The 26,818-nt window shown below is 39.7% G+C and overlaps 1 protein-coding gene across 2 annotated transcripts in view; it reads left to right on the top strand.

The window, feature by feature from the left end:
* The window catches only part of MAP3K13 (mitogen-activated protein kinase kinase kinase 13), a 167,877-nt gene that overhangs the window by 128,713 nt on the left and 12,346 nt on the right, over positions 1 to 26,818 (top strand). For both annotated transcript variants that reach the window (XM_057546070.1, XM_028162093.2), the window contains exons 3-11: positions 168 to 351; positions 4,609 to 4,800; positions 8,469 to 8,627; positions 10,513 to 10,671; positions 11,576 to 11,684; positions 19,769 to 19,878; positions 20,643 to 20,759; positions 21,448 to 21,585; positions 25,708 to 26,494. In XM_057546070.1, the coding sequence (XP_057402053.1) occupies positions 168 to 351; positions 4,609 to 4,800; positions 8,469 to 8,627; positions 10,513 to 10,671; positions 11,576 to 11,684; positions 19,769 to 19,878; positions 20,643 to 20,759; positions 21,448 to 21,585; positions 25,708 to 26,494 (1,955 nt within the window). The remainder of the gene's footprint in view (positions 1 to 167; positions 352 to 4,608; positions 4,801 to 8,468; positions 8,628 to 10,512; positions 10,672 to 11,575; positions 11,685 to 19,768; positions 19,879 to 20,642; positions 20,760 to 21,447; positions 21,586 to 25,707; positions 26,495 to 26,818) is intronic.

The following is a 26,818-nucleotide window of genomic DNA, read 5'->3' on the forward strand; positions in this document are numbered from 1 at the left end:
AAAGGTTCTATCTTTTGGAGAGTTACCGGGTGAGAGGCAAAGGATAGAGGTCATTTTGGGTGATGGTGAAGTTGGTCCCTTCAGACTGGCCTTGTAGAATGGCCCCTGAGCATTCTACAAGGGGCCACTGAGACCTCTTTAAGCTTGTTTCTCACTTGTGTGCCTAGATACTTGGGAAGTGCCATTTGAGGAGATCTCAGAGCTGCAGTGGCTGGGTAGTGGAGCCCAGGGAGCTGTCTTCTTGGGCAAGTTCCGAGCGGAGGAGGTGGCCATCAAGAAAGTGAGAGAACAGAATGAGACGGATATCAAGCATTTGAGGAAGTTGAAGCACCCTAACATCATCGCTTTCAAGTAGGTCAAGGCTTTTTTTTTTTTTTTTAAAGAAATAGAGAGATTTTCTTTCCCCCAGTACATACATTTAAGTTCCTGCTTTGAAAGACATGTTAAGAACACTCTACAGACTTAGCACTGTGCTAGGTGCTTTGGGAGGGTACCAAAGAACTATTATATTAGAATCATGTCTTTAAGGATTTTATAGTCTAATAGTTCTTTTTGCCAGAGCACGCACTTCTTGGAAGGGATGTATGTGGGACAGAGAGGGAGAAAGTGGATTCCTGCCAAGCAGTCAGATCTGCCGAATCAATGTCATTATCAGTAGGATAACAGAGGCTACTTCAAGATAACCTGAACATCCTAAAATTCAGTTAAGAAAACAAAGCTAACATCTGAAGTGATCAGAGAACAATTAGTTCCTTGTAAGTAGAGATGTATTTTCTTACTAGTTTCTATTAGTGTCCGTTCTTAAATATTAACTTGTAATAACAGGTACCTTCAGAGTATTTCTCCCTGCCTCAGGTTTTGCCAGATCCGTTTTCAAGGAATGCCAAACACTCAGCTTTCTAAGTCTAATAATAGTAGAATTAGTGATGATAGTAAGTTAAATGCTATATTTATTTCACAAAGTGGTTGTTGTCAAGAGTATGTGAACGTATCTTTCTAGTTTAGTCCCTTATTTTCATAATATTGACAGGGATCCCTAGCAAAATGGAAAGAGTCAGAGGTAAATTTGTAGAAGGCACCAAACTTGGCAGTTCTGAGCTCTGAATATGTATAATCTCTTCTGCCTGTACTTTTCCCTCGAGTTCCTTCTCTTACCAGCCTTGAAATTTTGCCCTAGGCTTGAACAAATGAATAATGAGTGGCTTAAGAGGAAGAAAGGTGAAGAACAGGAAAGAAAGCCTTTAGGAAGGAAGAAAGATTAGAAATTAGAGCTTCTTGGTATATTTTTATATAATACATATTGAATTTATATATATTTCAATTCTGGAAAGTAGTATGACCAATAAGCCTATAGCTAAAAGTAGAATAACTTACAAATTCCCCTTTCCTAACCTAGGAGGGACTTCCTCCAGCCCCCAAGAGGAATCCTTTCCTCACTAAAACTCTGCTTATGAAGCTAAACATGTCATGCAATGATTTCTAATTGGAAATATATCCCCAAAGTAAGGAATAGAAATCATGGGTACAAGTTTTGTAGAACGGGTTTAAACGTGTATTGAGGTTGAGTTTTGATTCCCAAACAAGACCCCTTATGGAAAGGGAAAGAAGTATGAAAAGAAGAGAAGCATTCAACTGGGATACTAAGTGAAGTCCTTGGATTCATTTCCTTGTGGAAGGAACATCCCTGCAGAGGACATGGGAGAGAACTTCAGTTGCTGTAGTGATTCTATTATTGGTTGCCCTAGGAGGGCCAGGAGGATGTGAAACTAAAACAAAATGCTATCGAGACCAATTATAATCCTTCCCAAGATGATAAGTTTCTCAAGGCAATGGGAGGATTATTTTTAAGCAGACAAGTCTGTCAGAGGCTCACTTCTTTCATTCATTTTACTTCACTGAGAGGATCATCATTACAGTATGGTTACCCTCGTAAATGGAAGGAAGAGCCTTTTATTTAACTAAACTTTAAGCTTAAATCACTGGTATGCTAGGTTTGAGACGCTGAATCTTCTATAGATGAGCATGGCTTTTTGGCCTCCTGAAGTGAGCTAGGCTATGAGTCTCAGGTAAGAGGGCTTTCTAGCAGGGTGTCGTGGGTTACTGAAGGTAGAAATGTGTCATCAGAGGATGAGTGCGAGAAGCTTGATTTTTCCTTCCTTTCTTTTGTTTCTTCCTTTTTCCTCTGAGTCTTTTCCCCGCTTTACCCTCTGACCCTCCTACCTGCATATACAGTTTTCAACATTATAGATAAGTATTGCTCTGTTGGTGTCCAACTCTTTAGGCTGAAGATGCTTGAATTGTCTTTACCTCTACATGGAAAACAATAGTGAGACTGTGTCCCTGGCCCATTACACCATGCTCTTGAGGCATTGTGCAGTGTTATGTTTGCAGCCATCTGTGCCATGTGTTGCTTGGCCAATGAATCATTCAGAACCGTCTGGAAGATATGAGGGCATGATTAGATTTTAGTACATCTCTCTGGATACTGATTTCTGTGCTTTCAGCTTCTTTTGAAGTTAGTAAGAACCATGTACAGAAGGGAAGTGCAAGAAAGGCATACTATATTCTCTTTTTCTTCCAATTTTTAAGCAATCTTTTAAGAAAACCCAACCTGCCTGTTCCTAATGGAATTGAGTGCCAAAGGGAAGAAAAGGTAGCAATTAGAAGTGATTATAGAGCTGTTATTTATAGCTACTAAGATGTCTTGTCATAGTACAGGGCTGATGGAATGATTGCTTCTCATTTGTCAGTCAAGAAAGATGAAAAGTGTATAACATATCGCTGTTAGGCCCTTTATGTCAATGTTTGTCTGACAAGTTAAAACATACTTGAGTAAGATGCTGAGTAGTTTCAAACAAATATTTGTTTTGATATTCTTAAGCACATTACATTATTTCTGCCCTTATTCATTATTTCTCTGTAGTAAAAATTAAATTGTCTGTTGCTGTATACTTGCGCTCCACTGAGGTTTCCTGAAAGTCAAGTAACAGAAACTTAAAAAATTTTTTCTTTAAAAATCAAGATGAGAATTCTGGGGAGCTTAGAAAATGACAGGAGAGTAATAGAAATAGCTTTGTGGCATTTGACAGGCACATCAAGGCAGGGAAAATAAAAACTAATTATACTTATTCATAATCTGCCATTGTTATAAGACTTTCACATGATCACAAGTCACAACCTCTAAATTCTTTCAGCACTTACGGCAGCCTAAAAGATAGGACATGAATTGGTAGCTGGCTGAGGACTTTAGCTGGGAGTCTTGTAGGTAGAATAATGATATTCTTTTGGAGGAAAGCATACGTATCATTAAGAAATAAGACACAGAGAATTGCTCATGGTAATTTTTCTTCTCTTTTCTGATTCTCAGAACAAAACTGTGAAGTAGAGCTAATATGATTTTCCCACTTTTATAGGATAACAGTATTAATATAGGAATCCCCAATATGCTTGTTTATACAAACTTTTAAAAGCTGGAAGGGAGGCAGTGTAGCGTAGTAAGTGGAAAGAGCATGGGCTTTGAAGTAGACAGACTGGATTCGAATCCCAGCTCTGTCATGTATTAGTTGTATGATCTAGGACAAGTCAGTTTTCCTCGCTGAGCTTTACCTGTAGAAATGGAAAAGATAATATCTATCGTACAATGGTTTGGGGCAGATTAAATAAGACAACTAACTAACATGTAAACCTGCCTGACAAATAGAGGATGTTCTTTCGTGTTAGTACCCTTCCTCCTACCCCTTGCCTCTGTACTTGTTTGTGCAAAGGCTTTATCAGCAAAGAACGTTCAGGTGAAGTTAAAAAATACTTGTCAAGGACTTGCTGTGAACTTCTAAGCTATGTGGTAGAAAGAAAAGAACTTGAAGACCATTTCCTTTAAGGAACCAATAATCTGTACAGGCAGAGAAAAATTGCATATAAAAAACAAATATGTAGCATAGGAAATTAGAGAAGAGAAAGATTTTTTTTTAGACTGGAATAATCAGGAAAGGCTTCATAGAAGATGTAGGAATTGATGAAAATAGAGGCTGCATAGGCGTATAATACATTGTGTAACATTATTTTTGTTCTAAACAGAAATGTTTTTCAGCTACTCTATAACATAGAAAATTGATTCTTTTGGTCCTCAGTCTAGTTATCTTAAATTTGAGTAATTTGAAATTCAACAAATAGTAAAAATAGCAATATTTTATTTGAATTCTCTCTGTACACTATATATAAAACTTTCCATTTAATTTTTAAAGGAAGATATTTAAATTATTCTTAACAGTCTAAAATATCCAGCCTACACAAGTCTCAGGGAAAGGTGCTCTTTGTCCTAGAATGGAATGGTCCCACAGAAAAAGCACCAATATAGCATAGCATATAGATATCTAAAGTGAACAAAACAAACTAAAATTGTCTATGTGCATAACAAAGAAACATGTAGACTAGAGGGACTTAAATGGTAATTTAAGAATCAGGAAAGATTATATGCGTTTTTAAAATAATTTGGACAGAGAACTGGTCTTAATTATTAAATTTATTAAATATTCTTAAAATATAAATATGTATACATATATGTTTATATGTATGTGTGTACTCATGTACATGTCTGTGTTTTCTTGAAAGGGGTGTTTGTACTCAGGCCCCATGTTACTGTATCATCATGGAATACTGTGCCCATGGACAACTTTATGAGGTTTTGCGAGCTGGCAGGAAGATCACACCTCGATTGCTAGTAGATTGGTCCACAGGAATTGCAAGTGGAATGAATTATTTACACCTCCATAAAATTATTCATCGTGATCTCAAATCACCTAAGTGAGTTCTGGAGCTAATTTTTCAGCCATTCTGTTTTATTGTTTTGAAATATGGAATTTTATCAACCATAGTTGAAGCTTTTGGACATCATATTTTCAGTTCAGTTTAAATTAGCACAGTGGATAACTCTATTTGCATGTTTGGGGGATTACTGTTAACCTACTTACCTATATGGCAGATATGTCCAGGCACCTGACAGTAGTTTTCCCTTTTTGTTGCCTTTTAATTGTACAACTATGAAACAAAATATATTATTAACTAAAGTATTCACTTTCCATCATCTCAGATAATTAATGCCAGACTTTCCCACTGGAAGGCTTGACTTGTTGTTTTCCTAGTGTGTTCCCCCCAGAAAACCAATTTTTTAAAAACTCAGTTTCAGAAATATATACAACAGGATAAAAATGGATAAGAAACAGAGGCAAAGAGAAAATAAAAACATTAACTAAAGCTTGTTCACAAAATGTATGCCATAAGATTCTGTACAGTTGTTAGAGGTGGCTTATGAATTTGGCTTTGAGCTTCCTAGAGTCTAAGCAAAGAAGGAAACAAGTAGTAATGAGGTTCACAGTGTCCATTAAATAATATAAATTGGTTATTTAAGAGAAGCAGAGCTGTTTCTAGTAACCTGTTTTCAAAGTGATTCTTCGGCTACCAATAACCACTTCAAGAGGAATGTTTATTCAGTTCCCCAAAATGCATGAAGGAAGGAAAGGAATTGATTAAATGGTATATTTCAGTGTAGCTCCTATTTTTAAACATTATTTTCATTATTTCCCACCACATTTTTGTTTAGAGAAGCAGAGAAGAATTAATCTTTTTCCAAAAACATATTTGCATAGTGCTTTCATGGTTTATAACATTTTAAAATATCCATGATCACATCTGCTTTGATCTTAGCAAAAATGTATGGAATAGATGTAACAAATATCATGTTATCATTTTATGTAAGAAAATCTAGCACTCAGAGCCCAAAGTCATGGAGCTAGGACTTGAACCCAGAACTTAGACCACAGACCACTGCATTCTCCCTCATCATGTGAAGATGAGGGATTCACAATTAATCCTGCCTCTTCTCCATGGAAGATACAAATCTGTCCTTGATTATCAACTTCAAAGCAGCTCCTATTTATCACCATAGTTCTCAACAATGTTTATTATAGTCGTTAGCTCACTGAACAACCTTCTCCTTGCTTTACTTGCAAATAAACTTTATTATAGTGTTCATTCCTTCTGTTCACATTTTTCACACAATCTGTTGCTTTTGTCATCCACTGCATACACATGAGGTACACAAAATACTTGCCAAAGACCTCTTTGAATGGCCTCCTTCTCAACCACCTTGTTCTCCTTAAGAATTAATTTTAGGAAATTCCCTGGCAGTCCAGTGGCTGCCCAGGTTCAACCCCTGGTCAGGGAGCTAAGATCCTGCAAGCCAGGCAGAGTGGCCAAAAAAAAAAAAAAGAATTAATTTTAGAGGAAGAATTCAGGAAATTTTAGGATATGTAAATCACATGCTACTCTCTTTACCTCTTGTCATTTAAAAATTAGAGCAGGCACTTCCTTGGTGGTCCAGTGGTAAAGAATCCGCCTTACAATGCAAGGGACGCAGGTTCGATCCCTGGTCAGGGAACTAAGATCCCACACGCCACAGGGCAACTAAGCCCGCGCGCCACAACTACTGAGCTCGTGCACCTCAACGAGAGAGCCTGCGTGCCGCAAACTAGAGCCCACATGCCCTGGAGCCTGTGCGCCACAGCTAGAGAGAGAAAATCCAGACTCCACAACTAGAGAGAAGCCCACGCGCCGCAACGAAAGATCCCACATGCCTCAATGAAGATCCAAGTGCTGCAACTAAGACCTGATGCAGCCTAAAATAAATTAATAAAATAAATAATAAAATAAATCTTTTTAAAAAAATAAAATAAAAATATTAAAATTAGAGCAATAAGTTTGTTACCCAGTAAGTTTTTCCCTCTGCTATCAGGACCATCCCGAACCTCCAGCAGCCTTGGCCTCTTTGGGTTCCAAGCTGACATTGAGAAGACAAAGGTCAATCTGCTGTAAAGAGAGATTTCATTACCTACGTTAAATCTTTAGGCTGTGTGACCCCAACTTTGTCTCAGAAGACTTCACAAAAGTCCCAACGTTGTATCTTCTCTAGTCTCCTCCCATGTCTATTCCCTCTTGTCATACTAACAGGTCCCATAATGAGCAGAACAAAAGAGGCAGAAGAGGAAGCTTCTAGTGTTTTTCTTACTAGGTGCTTATCACCTTTTTTTATTTTCAGCATATATGATACCATCAATTCTCCAGTTATCTCAGATATCCTGTGATATTTTAATCCTTATGCATTTTCACCAAGACTAACATGATTAAATCAAAATTCCTAAATTATGTAAATTTTATATGTCACATACAAAACCAGGGTTAAGATATGGATGAAGGTATTCTAAAGCAATCATAAGCAATGAACTGTTTGGTAGAGAGCCATCTGACATTGGCGGGGAGGGGGGCAAATGTCAAGTTCCTGGTTCACATAGAGGAGGAAGGAGATAGATTGAGAAGTTTTCTGTTTTCTAGCCGCCTCAATTCTGATACTATTTGAGTATGAAGACTTCTTGTTAAAATTAAGTCTCTATATCATTAAGCCTCTGAAGCCCTAACTCATTAACATTCTGAAGTTCTAAACAGGTTATTTCAAGTGAATTCAGTCTAGTGTGTGTGGATGCTAATTCTCTGGATTTGACTGGTACTAGATTTTATTCACTTTAAGGCTAGCAAAAGCAGTTTGCCCCAAGTCACAACCCAGATCACTACTGTAACAAGTATAACATGACTGTGTGGAATCTACCTAAGCTTAAATTTATTCCTGCTTTTGCTTATCAACATTAATGGAATCCCAGCATACTTATTAGCCTTTTATAATAATGAATCCCTTGTGTCATGGTCCCATGCATGATTTTAGTTGGCCATCATTTAAACAGTGTTTTAAAAGAAGTGTTTTTCCTGTTGAGTTGTCTGAGACCAGCAAGGATGAAAGCCAATGTTTACTGAGATGGGTGCTTTACATATATTACCTCATTTAGTTCAAATGAAAATTCTATGAGACCATTATTACAGACCCATAATCCCTTATCCAAAGCTCTTGGAGTCAGATGATTTCAGAAATGTAACATAGGGCATCACCTTACACCCCCAGCGAAGTCCGGGGCCACATCCTATGACCAGCCACGTTCATAAATCTGCAGCAAAACCTTTGACAGTCGCACAAAGTGGGATAAATTGAGTTTGCTTTATCTATATGAAAAAATATTTATAAAGAATTTTTGGAGATTTTTGAATTGTGGATAAGATACTGTGACCTGAATTGTCTCCATCTTACAGATGAGAAAACTGGCTTAGAAGAATTAAGTAATTGGCAAAGGTCACACAGTTAGCAGTGGTGGAGGCAGGATAAAACCAGATGTAGAAAGCCCACTATGCTATGCTACCTCACCAGTATGAATGATGCTGTTTGTGGTGTGTAGCTAATGCCCCAGTAGTACTGGAACTCGAGAGCTGAATTCTGCAAGGTAGGAGGCAGCAAACAAAATCTTCAGTTGCCAGTTAGTCGTGATCTTCATTAATACTAACGATCTGGATGTGTTCTTTATTTCTTTTTAAAGTGTTTTAGTGACTCACACAGATGCAGTAAAAATTTCAGATTTTGGTACATCTAAGGAACTTAGTGATAAAAGTACCAAGATGTCCTTCGCTGGCACAGTAGCATGGATGGCGCCAGAGGTGATACGGAATGAACCTGTCTCTGAAAAAGTCGATATATGGTGAGTGGTGCCGTCTGTGCCAACCAGAAAGCCTGTTCCCACTTTCACCCTGTTAGCGCTTTCCCCTTTCAACACGTCTACTTTCCCAGAATATTCTTTAGTATTACTCACTTGTGGTTGATTTCAGTCTCATATAATCGGAGGTACTACCCAGCATGATCATCACACCTGGTAAGAAGGATTGGGGGAGAAGGAATTAGGGTGAATATCCATTCAGTAAGTCATCAGTTTGGGGGACTCCCAGAGAATATGCTGAACTTTCTGGAAAACTAAAAGTTCACTTCATATAGCCATTTAGTATAAAAGTCTTTCTGAAATATACTATATAATTTTCACCTTCTTGAATAAAATATGTTAAACAAAGTTTACCTATTCTTGGTGACTCAGACCATCATTGGGTATATCAGTGATGTACTTTGCGGTGATACAGTTATATGATTTAGACCTATTTGAGGTGTATGGGGCTGTTTGCCCTTTTATTAAACAGCCCTGATGGGCTATGCTTTTTTTGGGAGGGGGTTAATCTTTATTAACTTTTCCTCTGAGGTTACAAATCTCTGCTATTAATAGTATATTTCCCTTGGGACTTCCCTGGTGGTCCAGTGGTTAGGACTCCACGCTTCCACTACGGGGGTCACGGGTTCAATCCCTGGTCAGGGAACTAAGATCCTGCATGCTGCGTGGCCTGGCAGAAAAAAAACAAAACAAAAACAAAAACAAAAAACCGGTGTATTTCCCTATAGTTGCTTTTCTTCCATTCTTAAAATTGGCTACTAGTAACTTTTAGACTTAAAACCAAAAAAATAACATATGTTAAAATTGCATGTAATTTTAGAGTAAATAAGAGTAAAGAGTAAATAAGGTAAAGTAGAAATGTGGGATCATTTGTAATTTGGGTAATTATTACCAAAGTGTCCTCATTAGGGATTATACCAATTTATGTTCCCAAAAGAAATGTGTAAGAGTGTTTTTTCAGTCTCAGCAATAAAATGTGTTAAACTTTGGGATGTTTTTGCCAACCATATAGGTAAAAAAACAGTGTCTTAGGTGCAGTTTTAATTTGCATTCCTCTTCTAATATTATAAATAAGGTTGTACATTTTTTCATATATTTGTGAACCATTTGTAATTTCTTATTTGTGAACTACTCTAATCCTTTACTAAGCTTTCTGATCTTTTATTCTTATCAACTTACAGGAGTATTTTATATATTAAGGAGATTATCCTTTTGTGTATATGAATTATAGGTACTTTTCACTTTTGTTGTTTTTCTTATGGTGGAGGTTTTTTTCCACATCAAGATTTTCTTTTAAGCAGTTTGATTTATCAATCTCTCCTGTTATGGCTTCTGGATTTCTTAATTAGAAAAGACTTCAACATTCTAAGATTCTTTTTTTATAATTTCCATGTGTTCTTTGATGATTTTTATGATTTCTTTTCTCACATTTAAATCTTTGATACATTTAGAATTTAGCTTGATGTAAGATGAAGTGTAGATTTAATTTTTTCCCCAATTCTCCCAACAGCATTTATTGAATAATCAATTTTCCCCACTGGTGTGAGATGTCACTTCTCTCATATACTCAGTTCCTATATGTTTTGGGTCTATTTCTGGATTTCTATTCCATTCCAATATTCTGTCTGACTATTCATCACCAGTGTTAATTATTGAAGCCTTATAGTATGTCTTAATATCTGATAGTTGTTGGTTACCCCCTCAGTAATTTTCTTTTTCAGAGTTTTCCTGGCTGTTTCTATTTTTCCTATAGCAATATTAGAATTTTAAAACTGGGTATATATTCGATTGAAAATTAATAAATGAATAACTAAAATACAAGTCAGTCTTTCTGAAATGTCTTTTATACTTGTTCCCGGTGCTACTGTAGGTCTTTTGGAGTGGTGCTCTGGGAGCTGCTGACAGGAGAGATCCCGTACAAAGATGTAGACTCTTCAGCCATTATTTGGGGTGTTGGAAGCAATAGCCTACACCTTCCAGTTCCTTCCACTTGCCCTGATGGATTCAAAATCCTTATGAAGCAGACATGGTAAGAAATATGTTTCTCCCAATATTCTCTTTTACCTTCTTCCTCAAAACCATATTTAAAACTCTCTAAACTATATTTAAAACTGCGAGGAAGTCTCTAACGTGTATTTGGAGTGAATAACCTTACTTTGTGTAAAGTCTAGGAGACTTGGAATTTGAGAACTTTGGATTCAAATACTTGCTCTGCCCTTTTTTATCTGTGTAATTTTGGGTATGTCATCCAAGTATCAGTTTTCTCATCTGTAAAATGGGGATAACACCTACTCATAGAGTTGTTGTGTTATGATTAATTAAAAATTATAAATAGGGCTTCCCTGGTGGCGCAGTGGTTGAGAGTCTGCCTGCCAATGCGGGGGACACGGATTCGAGCCCTGGTCTGGGAAGATCCCACATGCCGCGGAGAAACTAGGCCCGTGAGCCACAATTGCTGAGCCTGCGCGTCTGGAGCCTGTGCTCCGCAGCGGGAGAGGCCGCGATAACGAGAGGGCCGCGCACCGCGATGAAGAGAGGCCCCCACTTGCCGCAACTACAGAGAAAGCCCTCGTACAGAAACGAAGACCCAACACAGCCATAAATAAATAAATAAATAAAATTTTTTAAAAAAATTATAAATAAAGAATTTGGTGTGATATCTTAAAATAGTAGGCCTTAGTAAATGATAGCTATCATTGCTTTACCAGTCCTAAGGGATAATTATTATAAAACAGATCCTAGAGATTTCCAGTTCATCATTAGAGGTATCTCATAATTACATTTTCCTTTTGCTCTTCAGTACTTCAAAACTGCCTGAGACATAGCCACACATAGAGTCAAAAATATTTTTTATAAAGTAGAGTAAAAGCTTTATCCTCCTGGACACAACTTCTCAAATGCACAGCTTTTTTTTTTTTTTTTTTAATTTTTAGGCAGAGTAAACCTCGCAATCGACCTTCTTTTCGGCAGACACTCATGCATTTAGACATCGCATCTGCGGATGTACTTGCCACCCCACAAGAAACTTACTTCAAGTCTCAGGTAAGTCTGGAAACTGTTCCAGGTGCTGCTAAACAGACAGGAAACTCTCAGTGAGAAGGAGTAAGGGTATTCTGATTCTGATAGCAATTCTATAACTCTATTCATTGTGAAACAATAATGATGATACCTCACACATATGACATTTTTGGAGTTTTTTAAGCACTTAACATATATTATTCTCTTATTTGAAGATAGCATGTATTAAAATTCATCTTCCTAGTGGGTTCTGGTGAAGTTGTTGGAGAGAAAAGAGGAAAAGAGGATATGAAAACTGTATGTACATACATTTGAATTAGAATTACCGCTGACCTTCATGAAAATATTGCTTTCCTTAAAGTTAGAAAAGCTAAAGTACAGAGGAGGAAAGTTAAATTCCAGAGAGAGCCCATTGATTGTTAGGCTTTTCACTAACTTTAAGTGTGTCACTTAGTAGCACCAAATAAAATATAATTTAATGTATCTGTTAGCCTTTACTGCATTACTGTCCCAAAACTTACGGCTTAAAACAATAAGCTGTTGTTTAGCTCATGATTCTGTGGGTTTGTAATTTATGCTGGGCGGTTATTCATTTGGCTTTGACTTGGGCTCACTCACGTGTCTGCAGTCAGTTGCCAGGTTGACTGGGAGGCTGGCTGGTTCCAGATGGTCTCATTCACAAGTCCGGCGATTAGCTGGCTATTAGCTAGAACACCTCTGTTCTCCTCCACGTGGCTTCTTATCCTTCAGCAGGCTAACTTGGGCTTGTTCACATGGTCTTCTCAGGGTACCAAATGCAGCAAGAGAGCAAGCCCCAGCGCACACGTGACTTTCCAGCCTGTGTGTGCATTGTGGCTGCTAATGTCTCATTGGCCAATGCAAGTCACGGGCTAACCCAGACTGAGAAATAGATTTCACCTCTTGACAAGAGAATCTGCCATCACATGTTGTAAGGCATGGGTGCATTACTGATAAATTTGTGACCATTAAATAAAAATGCTGTAAATGGCATAAGGATCAGTGGTCTAACCACTGTCAACATGGATAGGGAGTTGTGAGGGATCAGTATACGTGAGGTCCTTACTTACCCCTACCAGACCCAGGCAATAGCAAAAGGAGTAAAATGGGATGAAACTATGGCTTTTGAAATAATTGTGATGATCTTAAATTATAGCTTTATGCTTATAGAGTTTTAAATATAATATTACCTAATTTCTTCTCATACAGAAGAAATTTCTTCTCACGTTCCAAAATGAATTTTTGCAAGATGAATTCCATCTCTGCATTGACTTCCAGTATGATTTCAAAGATTCATTCTCAGAGAATTTCTTCTCAGAGAAGAAATATTATTACCAATTAGTGTCTCAGTCTACTCCTAATAGCCCCCAACACCAATGGGTGATGAGTTTACCTACCAGGAAAGTATGCAGTGAAAGCAAACTGGACTGGGTGGGGCATCATCCCTGGGAGTTAAACAAGTCCTCCAATATGGTTTATTGCCCGGCCCAGCCAGAGGCTTGGAGTACTTGCTTCTCTGGTGTCTGATAAACAGAGAGATACTCCACCCATCAGATATCGGGGAATATCTTAATTAAGGAACAAGGTTTTTGCAGTTTCTAAGGGATAATAAATCAGAGACCTTTCCTCTATTGCCTAAAGTTCCAACGCTCTATGACCCACAAACTTAGCTCTCCCCACACTGTGCCTTTGAATAGTCTGGCTTGCCCCTGTAGTTTTTTAGTGTTTCTGGGGGATTATTATGTAAGTAAAGTGTTTGATTTTAGAGAAAATAAGAGGATAACTTCACGACATTTCCTATGTTCTTTGATATGCATTCAGGTAAATTCCCTTAGAACTATTAAAACTATTACCTATCTATACAAATACATGTAGGTATTGGTTACTGGATTAGAAATCTTGCAAATATTTTCTTTTGTTAAGAAGAAGACTTAAGTCCTCTTGTGAAATGAAAGAGAATAATAGTGAGTACTCTCTAGGAAATTTTTCAGACTTTAAGATATGGTTACAATCACAGCGTTGCTTCCTTTACAAGAAAACTATACGTACCACAATTTTGTAAAGCAATTTTTGGTGAGAATACTAAGCCACAAGCCATTGAGAGTATAACTGTACATACTTGGAAGACATCAAATTCTAAACAGATTCTACTTGTGTGCTCCCAGAATATCACTTCTGAAGCCAGTGCCACACTTTCTGAATACCCACCATATATATAAAACACTGTGTAGTACAACTAAGTCCCCACAGTTGGTATCCCTACTTGTGTAAATTCACTTTTATTAATCTATGCAGCATTAAGATTAAACTCAGAGAAGGTTCTCTTAGAGCAAGAGTATGAAAAGGAGAGGAAGGGGAGGAGAAGGAATGGAAGGGAAAAACAGTGCATTGGACATCTTTTAATATTCATAAATTCTACCACAGTTTTCTCCCAGCATAAAATTTTACCTCTCCTTAAATAGTTCAAAATACCCTTGCTAGTTCCTAGAATCTTTCGGGCATTTACAAGCTGATTTGTTTCTGGGTCTGAAATTCAGACCGTCTCTGGCTGATGATAATAAAGTATTGGGTTGGCAAAAAAGTTCGTTTGGGTGTTTCCCGAATGAAAACCCATCTTACGGAAAAACCCGAACAAAATTTTTGGCCAGCCCAATATTTATGAAGTAATGAGGGAGGTACTGGGAAAAGTAACAGATTTTGAGCCTAAACCCCTGTCCTGTGACCTTGGATAAGTCACTAAATTTCCCTCAGATGAGTAAACCTCAGCTTACTCATCTAAACAATGAGGATAACCATATCTTCCCTTCCTTGTGGAGTTTTGGTGAGGATCAAATAAGATAATAAACATGCAAGTGCATTATAAACTGTAAAGAACTGTTTGATTGTTATTATTATTCACCTCCCACAAAGCTATAAAAATTAAGCCTCCTTGGAGGTGTTACATTCTGGATACTTTTTCTTTCTTTTTTTAAGACCCATTTATCCTTGTTTTTATTATTAGAAATGGGAAAATGGTTATTTACTGGTTGCTAATTATAAAGACGATGGGTTGCTATTTGAGGAATGGGTATTTAATGTATGTGAGAAGCACTGGTCTTTGAACCTGGGGACCTGGATTCTGGTCACCATTACACCATTAATGTGGATGAGTAATTGGATGCCACTGGGCCTCTATTTTCCCACATATAAAATAGATGTAACAATGTCTGCCATATATCTCAGACATGTTATAAAAATCTAATAACTAAAGTCCTTGGTATTTGCTGCTACTATAGAAAGGAAAAAGTTACATAGGAAGCTAGAAACAAAATTACCTAGGACATCTCAAACTCTAATTGGGAATTTAAGATTGAGGGTTTTTTTAAGTCACATTATTCTGTGTAATCTACAAACATAAAATACATCCTTTTTACTTGTACAATTTGATGTGTTTTGGCAAATATATACACCACAAACAAGATACAGAACATTTTCATCATTCCAATTTTCTCCATGTCCTTTTGTATCCAGCTCTTCCTCCCAGCCCCAGTCCTTGCTAAAAAGATATCTGTCTTCTATTCCTATGGTTTTGTATTTTCCAGAATGTCATATAAATGGAATAATATGATATGTAGGCTTTTGTGCCTGTCTTCGTTCACTTAGCATAATGCATTTGAGATTTGTCTATGTTGTGGTACATATCACTAGTTCATTCCTTTTATTGCTGAGTATATGCCACTGTAGAGATTCTGGGTACTTTTTCTGATAAACTCCTGAGATGGATAAGATGGCAGCTAGGGAGCTCCATCCGCAATTAAATTCCTATTAATTGTGTTTTGACTTTATCCTCCCCCAATGGGCAAGAACTAGTTTTTTAGCACATAGTTTTGCTTTTTGATAGCACTTTTATACCTGCGGCCTCACCTCCTGGCTGCTGACAAAACCCTTTCCTCATCAGTCATCCATCAATGGTTACTAGCTGCTGGTTGCCACCTTCCCCCAGAACTGTCAGTCAGGAGTGCTGCCAAGAGCCCAGCTGACTCCTTCCTGAGAGAAAATGCTTCATCTGTTTCTCATCAACAGCACATGTATAAGGAAGCAGCATATATAGAACAGATGAACAAAGCAACCAATTTCAGTACAATATTAGATTCTGCCAAAGCTATTGCTTCATTCCTAGACAATAACCCATTTCTCCAAGTAGGCAATTATTGATCTGGTATTCAATTACATTTGGTATGAGTCTTCAGAAAACATTTTAGCCTGGTCCCAGATCCCAGCTGCTAGGTGCGTCACGTGCCCTGCTTCTGAGCTCTTCCACAACCCTCTGTCTTCGCACCATTCTAGTTTCCTTTTGAGTGCCACCATGACCACCCAGAAATTCAGGGGCTGGGAGTTGAAGAGACAGATAGCTCATTATAGGGACAGACTATTCTACCTTAAGAGTAATTTCATCATGAGCAAGTAGGCGCTCAGGCACAGGCTGGGCACTTACGTGGGGAGACAGTAAAGAGGACTCGTGCCAATCAAGATTTGGACTTGACAACATCTAAGACCTTTCTGACTCAGAATCTATGTTTTCCCACTACTTAGCCCCTCAACATCCTGCTTCTCTATTCCTCAAGCTAGGCTGGAGCTGGCTCAACTTCTTTTTTTACTTTATAAAAATTGTGGTAAAATATATATAAAATTTGCCATTTTAACCATTTTTAAATATACAGCTCAGTGGCATAAATTACATTCACAATGTTATAAAACTGTCACCATTATCTATTTTCAAAATTTCTCATTACCTCATTAAGCAATAACTTCCCATTCTGTCTTCCCCACAGCCCCTGGTAATCTCTGTTCTACTTTCTATCTCTATGAATTTGCCTATTCTAGATATTTCATGGAAGTAGACTCATACAATAGTTGTCTTTTTGTGTCAGGTTGGTTTCATTTAGCATGTTTTCAAGGTTTATCTATGTTGCAGCATATGTCACAACTTCATTCCTTTTTATGACTGAATAATATTCTACTGTATGGATATATCCTATTTTATTTATCCATTGATATATTAATTCAGCTTCATTTTGACACTTATATTATGAGAGAGAAGAGAAGCAAGGTTTGGGTACAAGAGCTTCAGTCTACTGATTGAATAACTGAAAGACTGGAGAAGACAAAAACCTTCTAGATGTTACAGCCTTTCCCAGGCCTTATCTGGGATATAAAGAGGATTCCATTCATGACAATAACCCAACTGTCACTGTATTTTTCCCTTACCTGCTTACACAGGACGTAAGTACCTTGTGAAGCACTCCGTACTCCCTCCCTCCACCCTACATGCAGTTTGGGGGAATCCCCAGTAACGAGTGGGGGGATCTCAAACAGCCTCATATTAATGTCTGCCCTACTTTCCAGTGACTCTGGCTGGAACGGCAGTCTTCCACCTAGCATCTGCTGGGTATTACTTTATTGGTTAGTATTGTTTTCTGCTGAGAGGCTGTAGTCCCCAGCTGGCATCCAATGGATGCTGCCGTATCCTTAAGGCACTGCCATCACCCACCAGGAGCTGCTGTTTTTTGCAGTTACTGAAGCTCTGGACTTCTCCATATTCCAAAGTTGCACATTGTTCTGTTTATGCAATGAATTGTTCCTTTCTCTGTTGAGTTACATTTTGTTAAAGGTCACAGAATAGTGCTGATTATGGCCCAAAATTTTACAGGTATTAGTGGAACAAATGGGAAATGCCTCTCCACTCCTATGTTGATGGTTTTGTTATAGGTCAAGATCACACAGGATTCCTTCTTCCCTCATGTTTTCTTTCAGAGACTCCTTAATCTCTGTGCAAATTGGCTTCAGCCTGCCCACCTCCATTTCTTAGTTATGCCCAGAAATGTCTAAATTGCAGATTAAGTGCAAATTGGAACTCCTATTACATAAAGATTCTAAGTATAGTGATGGAACTCCAAAATTAACATCTACCTGTTACCCAGTACCTTTGGGGAAAACACATTATTAATCAGTACCTGGTGTTTTCCCACAGAGGGAACTTCTTTTGGGAAATCTACTTTTTTAATAAGTTTCAATCTTGAGAAGGTTTTCTTTAAGTTTCACATTCCCGTAAGCTAGGTGTCAGGAGGTTTATTTCCTCTAGAACTTAAAAAATCCGATCTGTGATATCTGATTCCTCACTGCCAGAGGGAGGTATTCCTTTTCCTGGTCCCTTCTTTAAGTGCTGGAGTAGAATCTACTGACATGTTTTTCACAAAAGAGGATGCTTTAAGGCCCACATTTGGCCCTCTCCCTTATCCTTCTTAGGTCCAACAACTCTTGATTTTCATCTTTGGCCTCTTAAAGCTCAAATGCTCTTCCTACTTCATGACTTTGATCTGATGGCTGAGAGAACAGCATTACCTGGGGCTCAGCCAAACCTGCATTTACTGCTTAGATACAGTCAAAGACTGTTACCAAACAATGGACAGTGCGTTCTAGATCTCGGCTCTTTGATGACGTTGTCTGTCAGGTTTGATGCACAAAAGTCAACTGACTAACAGAAATCTCTCCCCAATGGTCAGTCAACGTATATATATGTGAAGATCTAATGTATTATAAACAGATAAGTAGGATGACCACTTTCTAAATAATTGCAATATAATTTCCTCTATAAAAATAAATGAAGGACTTCCCTGGCAGTCCAGTGGTTGAGACTTTGCCTTCCAGTGCAGGGGGTGTGGGTTCGATCCCTGGTTGGGGAGTAATATCCCACATGCCTCGCGGCCAAAAACCCAAAATGTAAAACAGAAGCAATATTGTAGCAAATTCAATAAAGACTTTTTTAAAAAAATGAGAAACAGCAAATTTGGGGAGAAACTTCTGTAACTTCACAACTACTTAAGCATAATTTCTTCCATGATCTAGAGAGATCATTTTTAACATGAATCTAAAAGTAATAGAATAGCTCTAGAAGAAGATGATACAATTAGAAACATTTGGTTACATATCTAGCCTTCACTAGAAATTATTTTAGATAATCTCATTAGCTTCTTGGGATAGTAGTGTGTACATAATTTGAGGAAGCGTCTCCTTTAGCTGCTTTTCTAGAAATGGTCTGTAGACTATATTCCTGCAGAGATGTTCCTACCTCCTAAAATTTAGATAAAATTGGTCTGAAATTCCATGCCCTATGGAAAGTCCAATGCCCTTTTTAATACTTCTGTGAATTCCTGGGAGATTTATAATTTCATGGACACTTTGACTCTGTTTGCTTGGGCCCCCGTTCCTGCCATCTTTTGGTTGTTCCTTTATCTTTTTCCTGTCTTTGATCTAAGCATGAAGTTCAGCACCTTTCTTTGATTTAAAAAAACAAAACAAAACAAATAAAAACACTCATCCAAAGTCAAGGTGAATGTCAGAGACTTTACTAAAGGTTTAGGAAATTGGAAGAGGCTTACATTTTGAACAACTTAAATCACACGTTAGACATCCATCCCTCTCCTAAAATTTTTGTCCGACTACTAAAATGTTTGGCCATGCTCTTTCTCCTCCTCCTCCTTCTCTCTTTTTTCTTTTCTTTCCCCCCCCCAAATTCCCATATAATTCCCCATATTTTTATCCCCATCTCCTGCTGTTCATGCCCCTTGGATCTTCTATTCCAAATGTTTTCTCAAGATATTTTCATAAACAAAGCCTAGGAGAAATTCTGGTCCAAATGTAAAGATGACCATATTGTCACTGACACATGCTTGTACCATATGGTTATCAGAGCTTTTCTTTCCAGCCAGGCTCTCTCAGCCACCATCCTGACTTAAAATTGAGCTCCTTTGTTCCAGAGATGATGGCTTGCGTGCCAGCTGTGATGTTTCTTATGGCTAGTACTGAAAGAAAATTAGAAAAGACAGCACTGAGTACTGGACTAAATACAGAAAATGGGGTGAGGAGTGGGGTGGGGTGTGCAGATACACTAGCATGAGATATTTTGCTATCAAATAACATTTATTGAACATCTATTCTATAAGGCTCTTTAGTAGAAGCATACGGGGGGGAAATCTTGTACATGATCCTATGGTTATATCAGGGATTAAAACTCCTGGACTATTAACAAAATCTAATTTGTCCTTGCCTAGGCTGAATGGAGAGAAGAAGTAAAAAAACACTTTGAGAAGATCAAAAGTGAAGGAACTTGTATCCACCGATTAGATGAAGAACTGATTCGAAGGCGCAGAGAAGAGCTCAGGTCAGCTGATGTCTCCTACTTCACCTCTTCTCATTCCCAGGTCTTCAGATATTAGCAGGAACCCTTGTTGTGAATCATTTCATTTTCTACACACCTTGCACTTCTGCTGGTTATTGTTACTCTCTTTAAAAGTTGGTCCTCCTTTATATCACTTTTTTATCGTCTCCCCCCACCTCTGTTATCCTCCTTTATTATATCTCTGCAACAAAGATTCCTGGAGCAATGCTATTTGTTTATTCAGCCACTGTCCTAGGTAACATGAAAGGTCAGAAGTTTATAAGATGTAGTACCAGGCCTCAAGATGCTTATAATCTATCAAGGGATAGAACATATGTTCTCAGATAACCACTAGATTAGACAGGATCTGTAGTGTGGATAAGTATAAATGAGTGATGAGTGATCGTGCTTTAACTGCATATTTCCCTTAACATATATTATACTGTATTCTTATTAAGATATTGCCAATACTGCATAGACAAAGGCTGTAAATTATACATAAATTGCATTCAGTTTTATCTGTAGCCCTCCTGGCTATCCTCTATGGCTGGATATGACCCTTAACAATCAACTAAGTGGAAAACTTGGATTTCCCATCTCCCACTCACTCTTGTCTGAGTCTTTGCATCGGACAAGGGAGTCTTAAATTTAGAGGGCCCCTGGGCAAATGCTTTTGAGATAAACCATCCTGTTCTTGTTTCTTTAGAGCTGACCTTAGTTCTCCCTCACATTCATCAGCTTCACTGCTTCTGTGTTTTCTTTGATAGGCACGCTTTGGATATTCGTGAGCACTATGAGAGAAAACTTGAGCGGGCTAATAATTTATACATGGAATTGAGTGCCATCATGCTGCAGCTAGAAATGCGGGAGAAGGAGCTAATCAAGTATGTATCCAGACCACTGTGTCCTGACTGATGTGGGTCTGTCAATTGGCTGAAATGTACTACTCTTTCAGGTTGCTGCTACTCAGAACCGGCAGCTATTTTATTCGTCCGCCCAACATTCCTTAGGGCATGTGCCGGTCACAGGTCCCCGCCCCCGTGAGGCTTACAGTTGAGAGGAGTTGCCACAGAGCTGGTTCTAGGGGACTGTGCGCTTGACAAGCCTTTGCAACTTCAACCTGCCGAATGGCTCAGGAAAGGGGTCCTCATTTCAAGAAGAGCTTGGTGTGGATGCATGGGAGCTTACTGCCCCCTGGGGAAGTAAGGCAGCTGCTGCAAGTGGTTCAGGGTATTCCTGAGAATGGTGAGAAGCCCTGGGGTCCTGACTAAAATAGCAGCTGCTGAAAATAAGTAGGACTTCAGCCACTGCTTTGTGTCTCATGAGGCATGTTGGGGACGGGAAGGTTGGCCTCCAAGTCCATCTGCGACCTGAAGAAAAAAATGAAGTCAGGTTAGTTTGAGTTATTATTTTTTTTCCTTTTTAACCTAAAGAGCCGCCTTGCTATTCTTCAGATAGCCTGTATCTGTTAAGTGTGGCCAGAATCTGTGGGTGGAGTCAACCTGTGAAAACATTCTGCCCATCTTTTCTGTCTGCGGTGACTGAGACGTAGCTTTTTCTTTCATTCTTCAGGCGTGAGCAAGCAGTGGAGAAGAAGTATCCTGGGACCTACAAACGACATCCTGTCCGTCCAATAATCCACCCTAATGCCATGGAGAAACTCATGAAGAAGAAAGGTGTGCCTCACAGACCTGGGATGCAGGCCAAGCGGTGAGCACCTGTACTGACCTGATATTCAGATAAATGGGGAAACATGCCCCTAAAATACATGATCAGATGATGATGGGTGTGGCCACACGGTACCACATCGTCAGCGCACTTGCCTCTAGACATGGCCTAGGGAGGTGGGAGAGAGTGTGTCATGGACTCCAGGAATCTAGTTTTTACTGTCTGAGGCATTGATATTTATTACCTTAGCATGGAATAGTGAAAAGAGAAATGAACTGGGGGCCAAACAGACCTGGATTCAAATCTTGGCTCTGCCTATTAGAAGCTGTGTGATTTGGATCATGTCACTTGACCACTCTCAACCCCATGGGTAAAACGGTGTAACTATAGCATGTGAGATTTCTTTTTCTTTTTTTGACCCCTAGTGCACAGAATTGAGTTCACCATAATTCTTGATTTATGCAACATTGGTCCATGCATGTCCCACTTTTATTTATTCATTTAGTTAGTTCTTTTTAATAATGTAATAAGTGCCTGTAAATCCACCACCAAAAACAAAAGCAGGCGCTTTGATAATTACCTGTACCTAACCATATAGTTCCCCTCATCCCACTCCTGTGTGGAACTTTCGTGAGGTTTAAATAAGACAATGTGTGAAATCACCTAGGAAATCATAGTTACTCCAAAAAAAATGGGTTTTTTAATTGTTTTAAAAGATGCCCTTTCCCCTAATTATAACACATTTTCCTTATATTAGTTTAATTTTAGAATGCTCTTCCAGTCAGTTTTTATTACCAGACTCTGCTAGAGCCTCATTCCTCCCAAGGAATGGAGAGTAGACCCTATCCTAAATTAAAGCAAAAGAAGGAAATATCCCTTAACCTCTTAACCTGGGGTGTAGACCCAGCAGTGAGACTTGAGCTAAATGCAGTAAGAATAAAGACAGTGAGAAAATGCAAACCAAGCGTGTATTTTAAGGCTTTCAGAACAGTGACCATTCCAGCACAGCATGACTAACATAAATCTAAACTACTGAGGGATAACTACATGGATTAATTCCAGTTTTGCTTTTACTTACCGCGCCTGACTATCTTCTGGTCAAGCTCTGAGAAATTGTTTTCAGTTGGCACCTGGCAAAACCCTCCAGGAATCCCAGCACCTCTCTTCTTTTGGTGTACAAACGAGGCACAGACTTCACCTGCTGGCTCCTCCATGCAGTCTGCCGACAGTTAAAACAAAGAGCACTTTGGGAGAAAATAGTACTGTTTAATTTTTCACAGTGTGAGCTTGTGTTTACTTTTATTTTGCCTGTGAGAAATGCATTTGAAAGAGTTTGACACCACCAGTAGATGCTTAGTCAATGAGCTGAACTTGTCTGGAAAGGCAACCCGGAGTGGGTATTAGAGCTGCAGAGAGTTATGCTTTCAGTTGATTGCCCCTTGAAGGATTTATGTTTCAGATTACTTGGACAGTCCAGTGATTATAGAGTCAGAAGGCCAATGCCCACTGAGGCGATCAGATATGAGAAACCATCCACTAACCTTTAGCCTTGGTTTCAGTTTGTGTTTAGTTAGGGACTGAAAAGAGAGTCGGAGTTCAGTGATGGATCCACCAAGCCCATCACGAGTGAGTATAGTCTAATAAGATAATCTAAATACTTCATAATATGGAGAAGCTTGGAATGGAGGAAGAACTATTTCTTGGTGTCCAAAAACTTGGCTTCAAGTTGTGAGTTTTGCCATTTACTAGCTTTGTGACGGACACAAGCCAGCTAACCTCTCTGATCCCTCAGTGCCCTCATCTGTAAAATGGATATTGTAATGGTAGGAAACTTGTGTTTTATATATTGTAAATTGCTTTGTCAACTGTGAAGTGCTGTCTCAGCGTTATTCTTTGATTTTTGCACTGCCAGGTTCAATAAACGCAGCCTTTACCTGACTTAATGGCACTTTCACCTCAGCTTTCTTTTAGATCCCGCCATAGCCAGTTACTGTGTAAGTATTGATAGATGCCCTAACTGGGCCTTGGAGGGCTCTCTTTCCTCAATAAAAAGCCCCAGGACCTCCTCGATCCAGATGCCTTCTGTGCCACAAGTTGGCCAGCTGACCACAAAGCTGTGAATCTGAGACAGGAAGATGCTGACAGCAGCACAGTACCCTACCCGCCTCATCATAAACCAATTATACCTGGAACTTCTGTGCTAAGACAAGCCTTTAACTGAACTTCTCCTGAAAGAGAAGAAAACCCATCTCCTACTGCCTGATGCCTACTGATTTCCTGTGAGGCTCTTCAAAATGCAGTCCTTAGTTCAGCGTCGTCTGAGAGCGTGGCTGCTGAATGCAGGCTCTTAGGCCCCATCCCAGACCCATGCAGTCATTTCAACAAGCTCCCAAATGATTTGTACACACCTTCAAGCTGTATTCTGACTGTCCAACAAGCCAGACTGTCAAGTAGGAGAGACTCCTTGTCTGGATTCTATCAGTAATGAGCTGTGAGACCAGGAGCCACTTGGGCTGGGGTTTGGGTTCTTCATCACATAGGATGAAGGCAGAACTGCATCTGTGGTTTCCTTACAAGGTCTGGGACCCCCTAGGGCCTGAATAGAGGTGTCTCTGAGGCCACTGCAGGGGTAGAGAGGACAAGGAGGGGGAGCCCCACGGGGAGGGGCTTCTGCTCTCCCTCCTCTCTTCAGCTGTTCTACTATATCTGGGTTTGGGTTTTTTAAGATACAATTGACATATAACAGTATATTAATTTCAGGTGTACAACATAATGATTCAACATATGTGTATATTACAAAATGATCACCACAATAAGTTTGGTTAACATCTATCACCACACATAGTTACAAATTTTTTTTCCTTGTGACGAGAACTTTTAAGATGTACTCTCTTAGCAACTTTCAAATATACGATACAGTATTATTAACTATAGTTACCATGCTGTACATTACATCCCATGACTTATTTATATCATAATTGGAAGTTTGTACCTTTGACCCCCTTCACCCATATCGCCCACCCCCTATTCCCACCCCCCACCTCTGGCAGCCACCAATCTGTTCTCTTACTGTATCTATTTTATATATTGGGTTTCTCATAATTCATTTGAGTAAAGGATTCTGTTGTTTTTTTTTTTTTTTTTTAAAAAAAGAGTTTGGGCCCTCCAGCTCTGAAATCTCCAGCTCATTTGTGTCTGTCTGGTCCGAAAGAAGGGTGGGGCTACTCTTTGGGGGGAAGGAGATAGCGATACTACCTGGCATCCTAGAGTCTCTGCCCTGAATCAGTTCATCAGTTCAGAAATCATTTATTGGTTGCCTGTGTGCCTTGGTGTTGGTGTGTGTAAGGTTTACCTGCAGGCTCTGGGTTCCTCCTGCACATGATCCACGTGACTAGCCCAGTGGTCTGAGAGAGGCCCTCCTCCCTTTAGGAACACAGTAGAATACCAGGGTCGTTCCACATGAGCCCTTCTCTTACTGGCTCTACACAACCTCCTGGGCTCTCTATTAATTCCCCCTCCTCTACTGCCATCCCCTTCGGCCCCTTCCTGAAACATTTACTGAGTACCTACTATGAGCAAGACTCCTTGCTAGTGTCCTCCACATGCAAAGGTGGATATGACTTCGTAGCGGCCCTCAAGGGGACCGTGTCTAGACGAAACTCCCTGAATTTAGCCTCTTGTCTAATTAACTGAGGTTTCCTTCTCTGGTCCCAGACCTCTGTTCTTTGTGATCCCTTGTGGGATCCATCATCAGACAGATTTCTGATCGTGAGCAAACACCCATGCCTGTGCCTTGGCATATTGGCACCAAGCTGAGAGCTGATACTATGAGGAAGAGGTCAAGAAGCCTGTAGGGTAAAATTAGAATTTAAAGGAGATTGAGTACTCAGCTAGTGAGGTACAGAATAAAATCCAGAAGGAATAAAGGGAATCCTCTGTAAGTGGACATTAGGTTGTTTCTAGCTTTCTGCTATTTTAAACAATGCTGTAACATAACATCTTCCAACATACATCTTTGTGCACATCCGTTATCTCCACTGGATAAATCCCTGTGTATGTAACTGCTGATTCAAAGATTATGTGTATTTTAAGGTCTGGGATACATTTCCCCAAACTTGAATGTGTCTTCATGTGTTTAAAACCAAACCTGTTCTTTTCTCCCAGGCCAGATCTGTTGAGATCTGAAGGTATCCCCAGTGTGGAAGTGGCTCCCACTGCATCCCCTTTGTCCGGAAGTCCCAAAATGTCCACCTCCAGCAGCAAGAGCCGATATCGGAGCAAACCACGCCACCGCCGCGGGAGTAGCCGAGGCAGCCACGGCGACTTCGCGGCGATCTTAAAAAACCAGCCAGCCCGGGAAAATTCACCCCATCCCACTTACCTGCACCAAGCTCAGTCCGAATACCCTTCTCCCCATCACCGTAGTCCTCTCCAGCAGCAATACCAGCAACCCCCTCCCGCCGCGTCTCAGAGTCACCATCCCAGACTCGACATGCACGGACAGGACATTGCAACCTGCGCCAACAACCTGAGGTATTTTGGCCCCGCGGCAGCCCTGCGGAGCCCACTCAGCAACCATGCTCAAAGACAGATGCCTGGCTCTAGCCCTGACCTCATCTCCACGGCCGTGGCGGCAGATTGCTGGAAAAGTTCCGAGCCTGACAAGGGCCAGGCAGGCCCCTGGGGCTGTTGTCAGGCTGACCCCTATGACCCCTGCCTCCAGCGCAGGCCAGAACAGCATGGGTCCTTAGACGTCCCCTCTGCCGAGCCTGTGAGGAGGAGCCCCAACCTTTTCAAGCCACCAGCACACAACCCCCTCTCGGAAAATGCCCAAGGTTCTGAGAAAATGGAAGAAAAGGAATTCAGCGGCTGTGGGTCTGCAGCGTCCCTCAACACCTCTCATCACATCACCCCCCCAGCTCTACCTCGAAAAACAAGGCCCCTTCAGAAGGTAAGGTGTGATGACAACCGCGGTGTGTATCACTGCCTTCAAGGAATGTCAGAGCCTGTCATACTCTATGCAGTATAAAACGTACATAAAAAATATGCATTTTGTAAAGGGATGAGATAACAAAAGCATAAATAGCAGTTTATTTACTTTTAATACTTTCCACACTGCTTAAGTGATGGACTAAGGAATACACTTTGGAAACTCCTGAATCAGGGGACTGATTCAAATGTATATAATTTATCAACAGAAAAATAGCCATACGTTAGCGACACGTCATCAAAATAGTTTGGAATCCGCTACTCTAGCCTAGTCCTAAGGGATGTA

Source organism: Balaenoptera acutorostrata, chromosome 4 (assembly GCF_949987535.1).
Source record: "Balaenoptera acutorostrata chromosome 4, mBalAcu1.1, whole genome shotgun sequence".
In the NCBI taxonomy this organism is placed as follows: Eukaryota; Metazoa; Chordata; class Mammalia; order Artiodactyla; family Balaenopteridae; genus Balaenoptera; species Balaenoptera acutorostrata.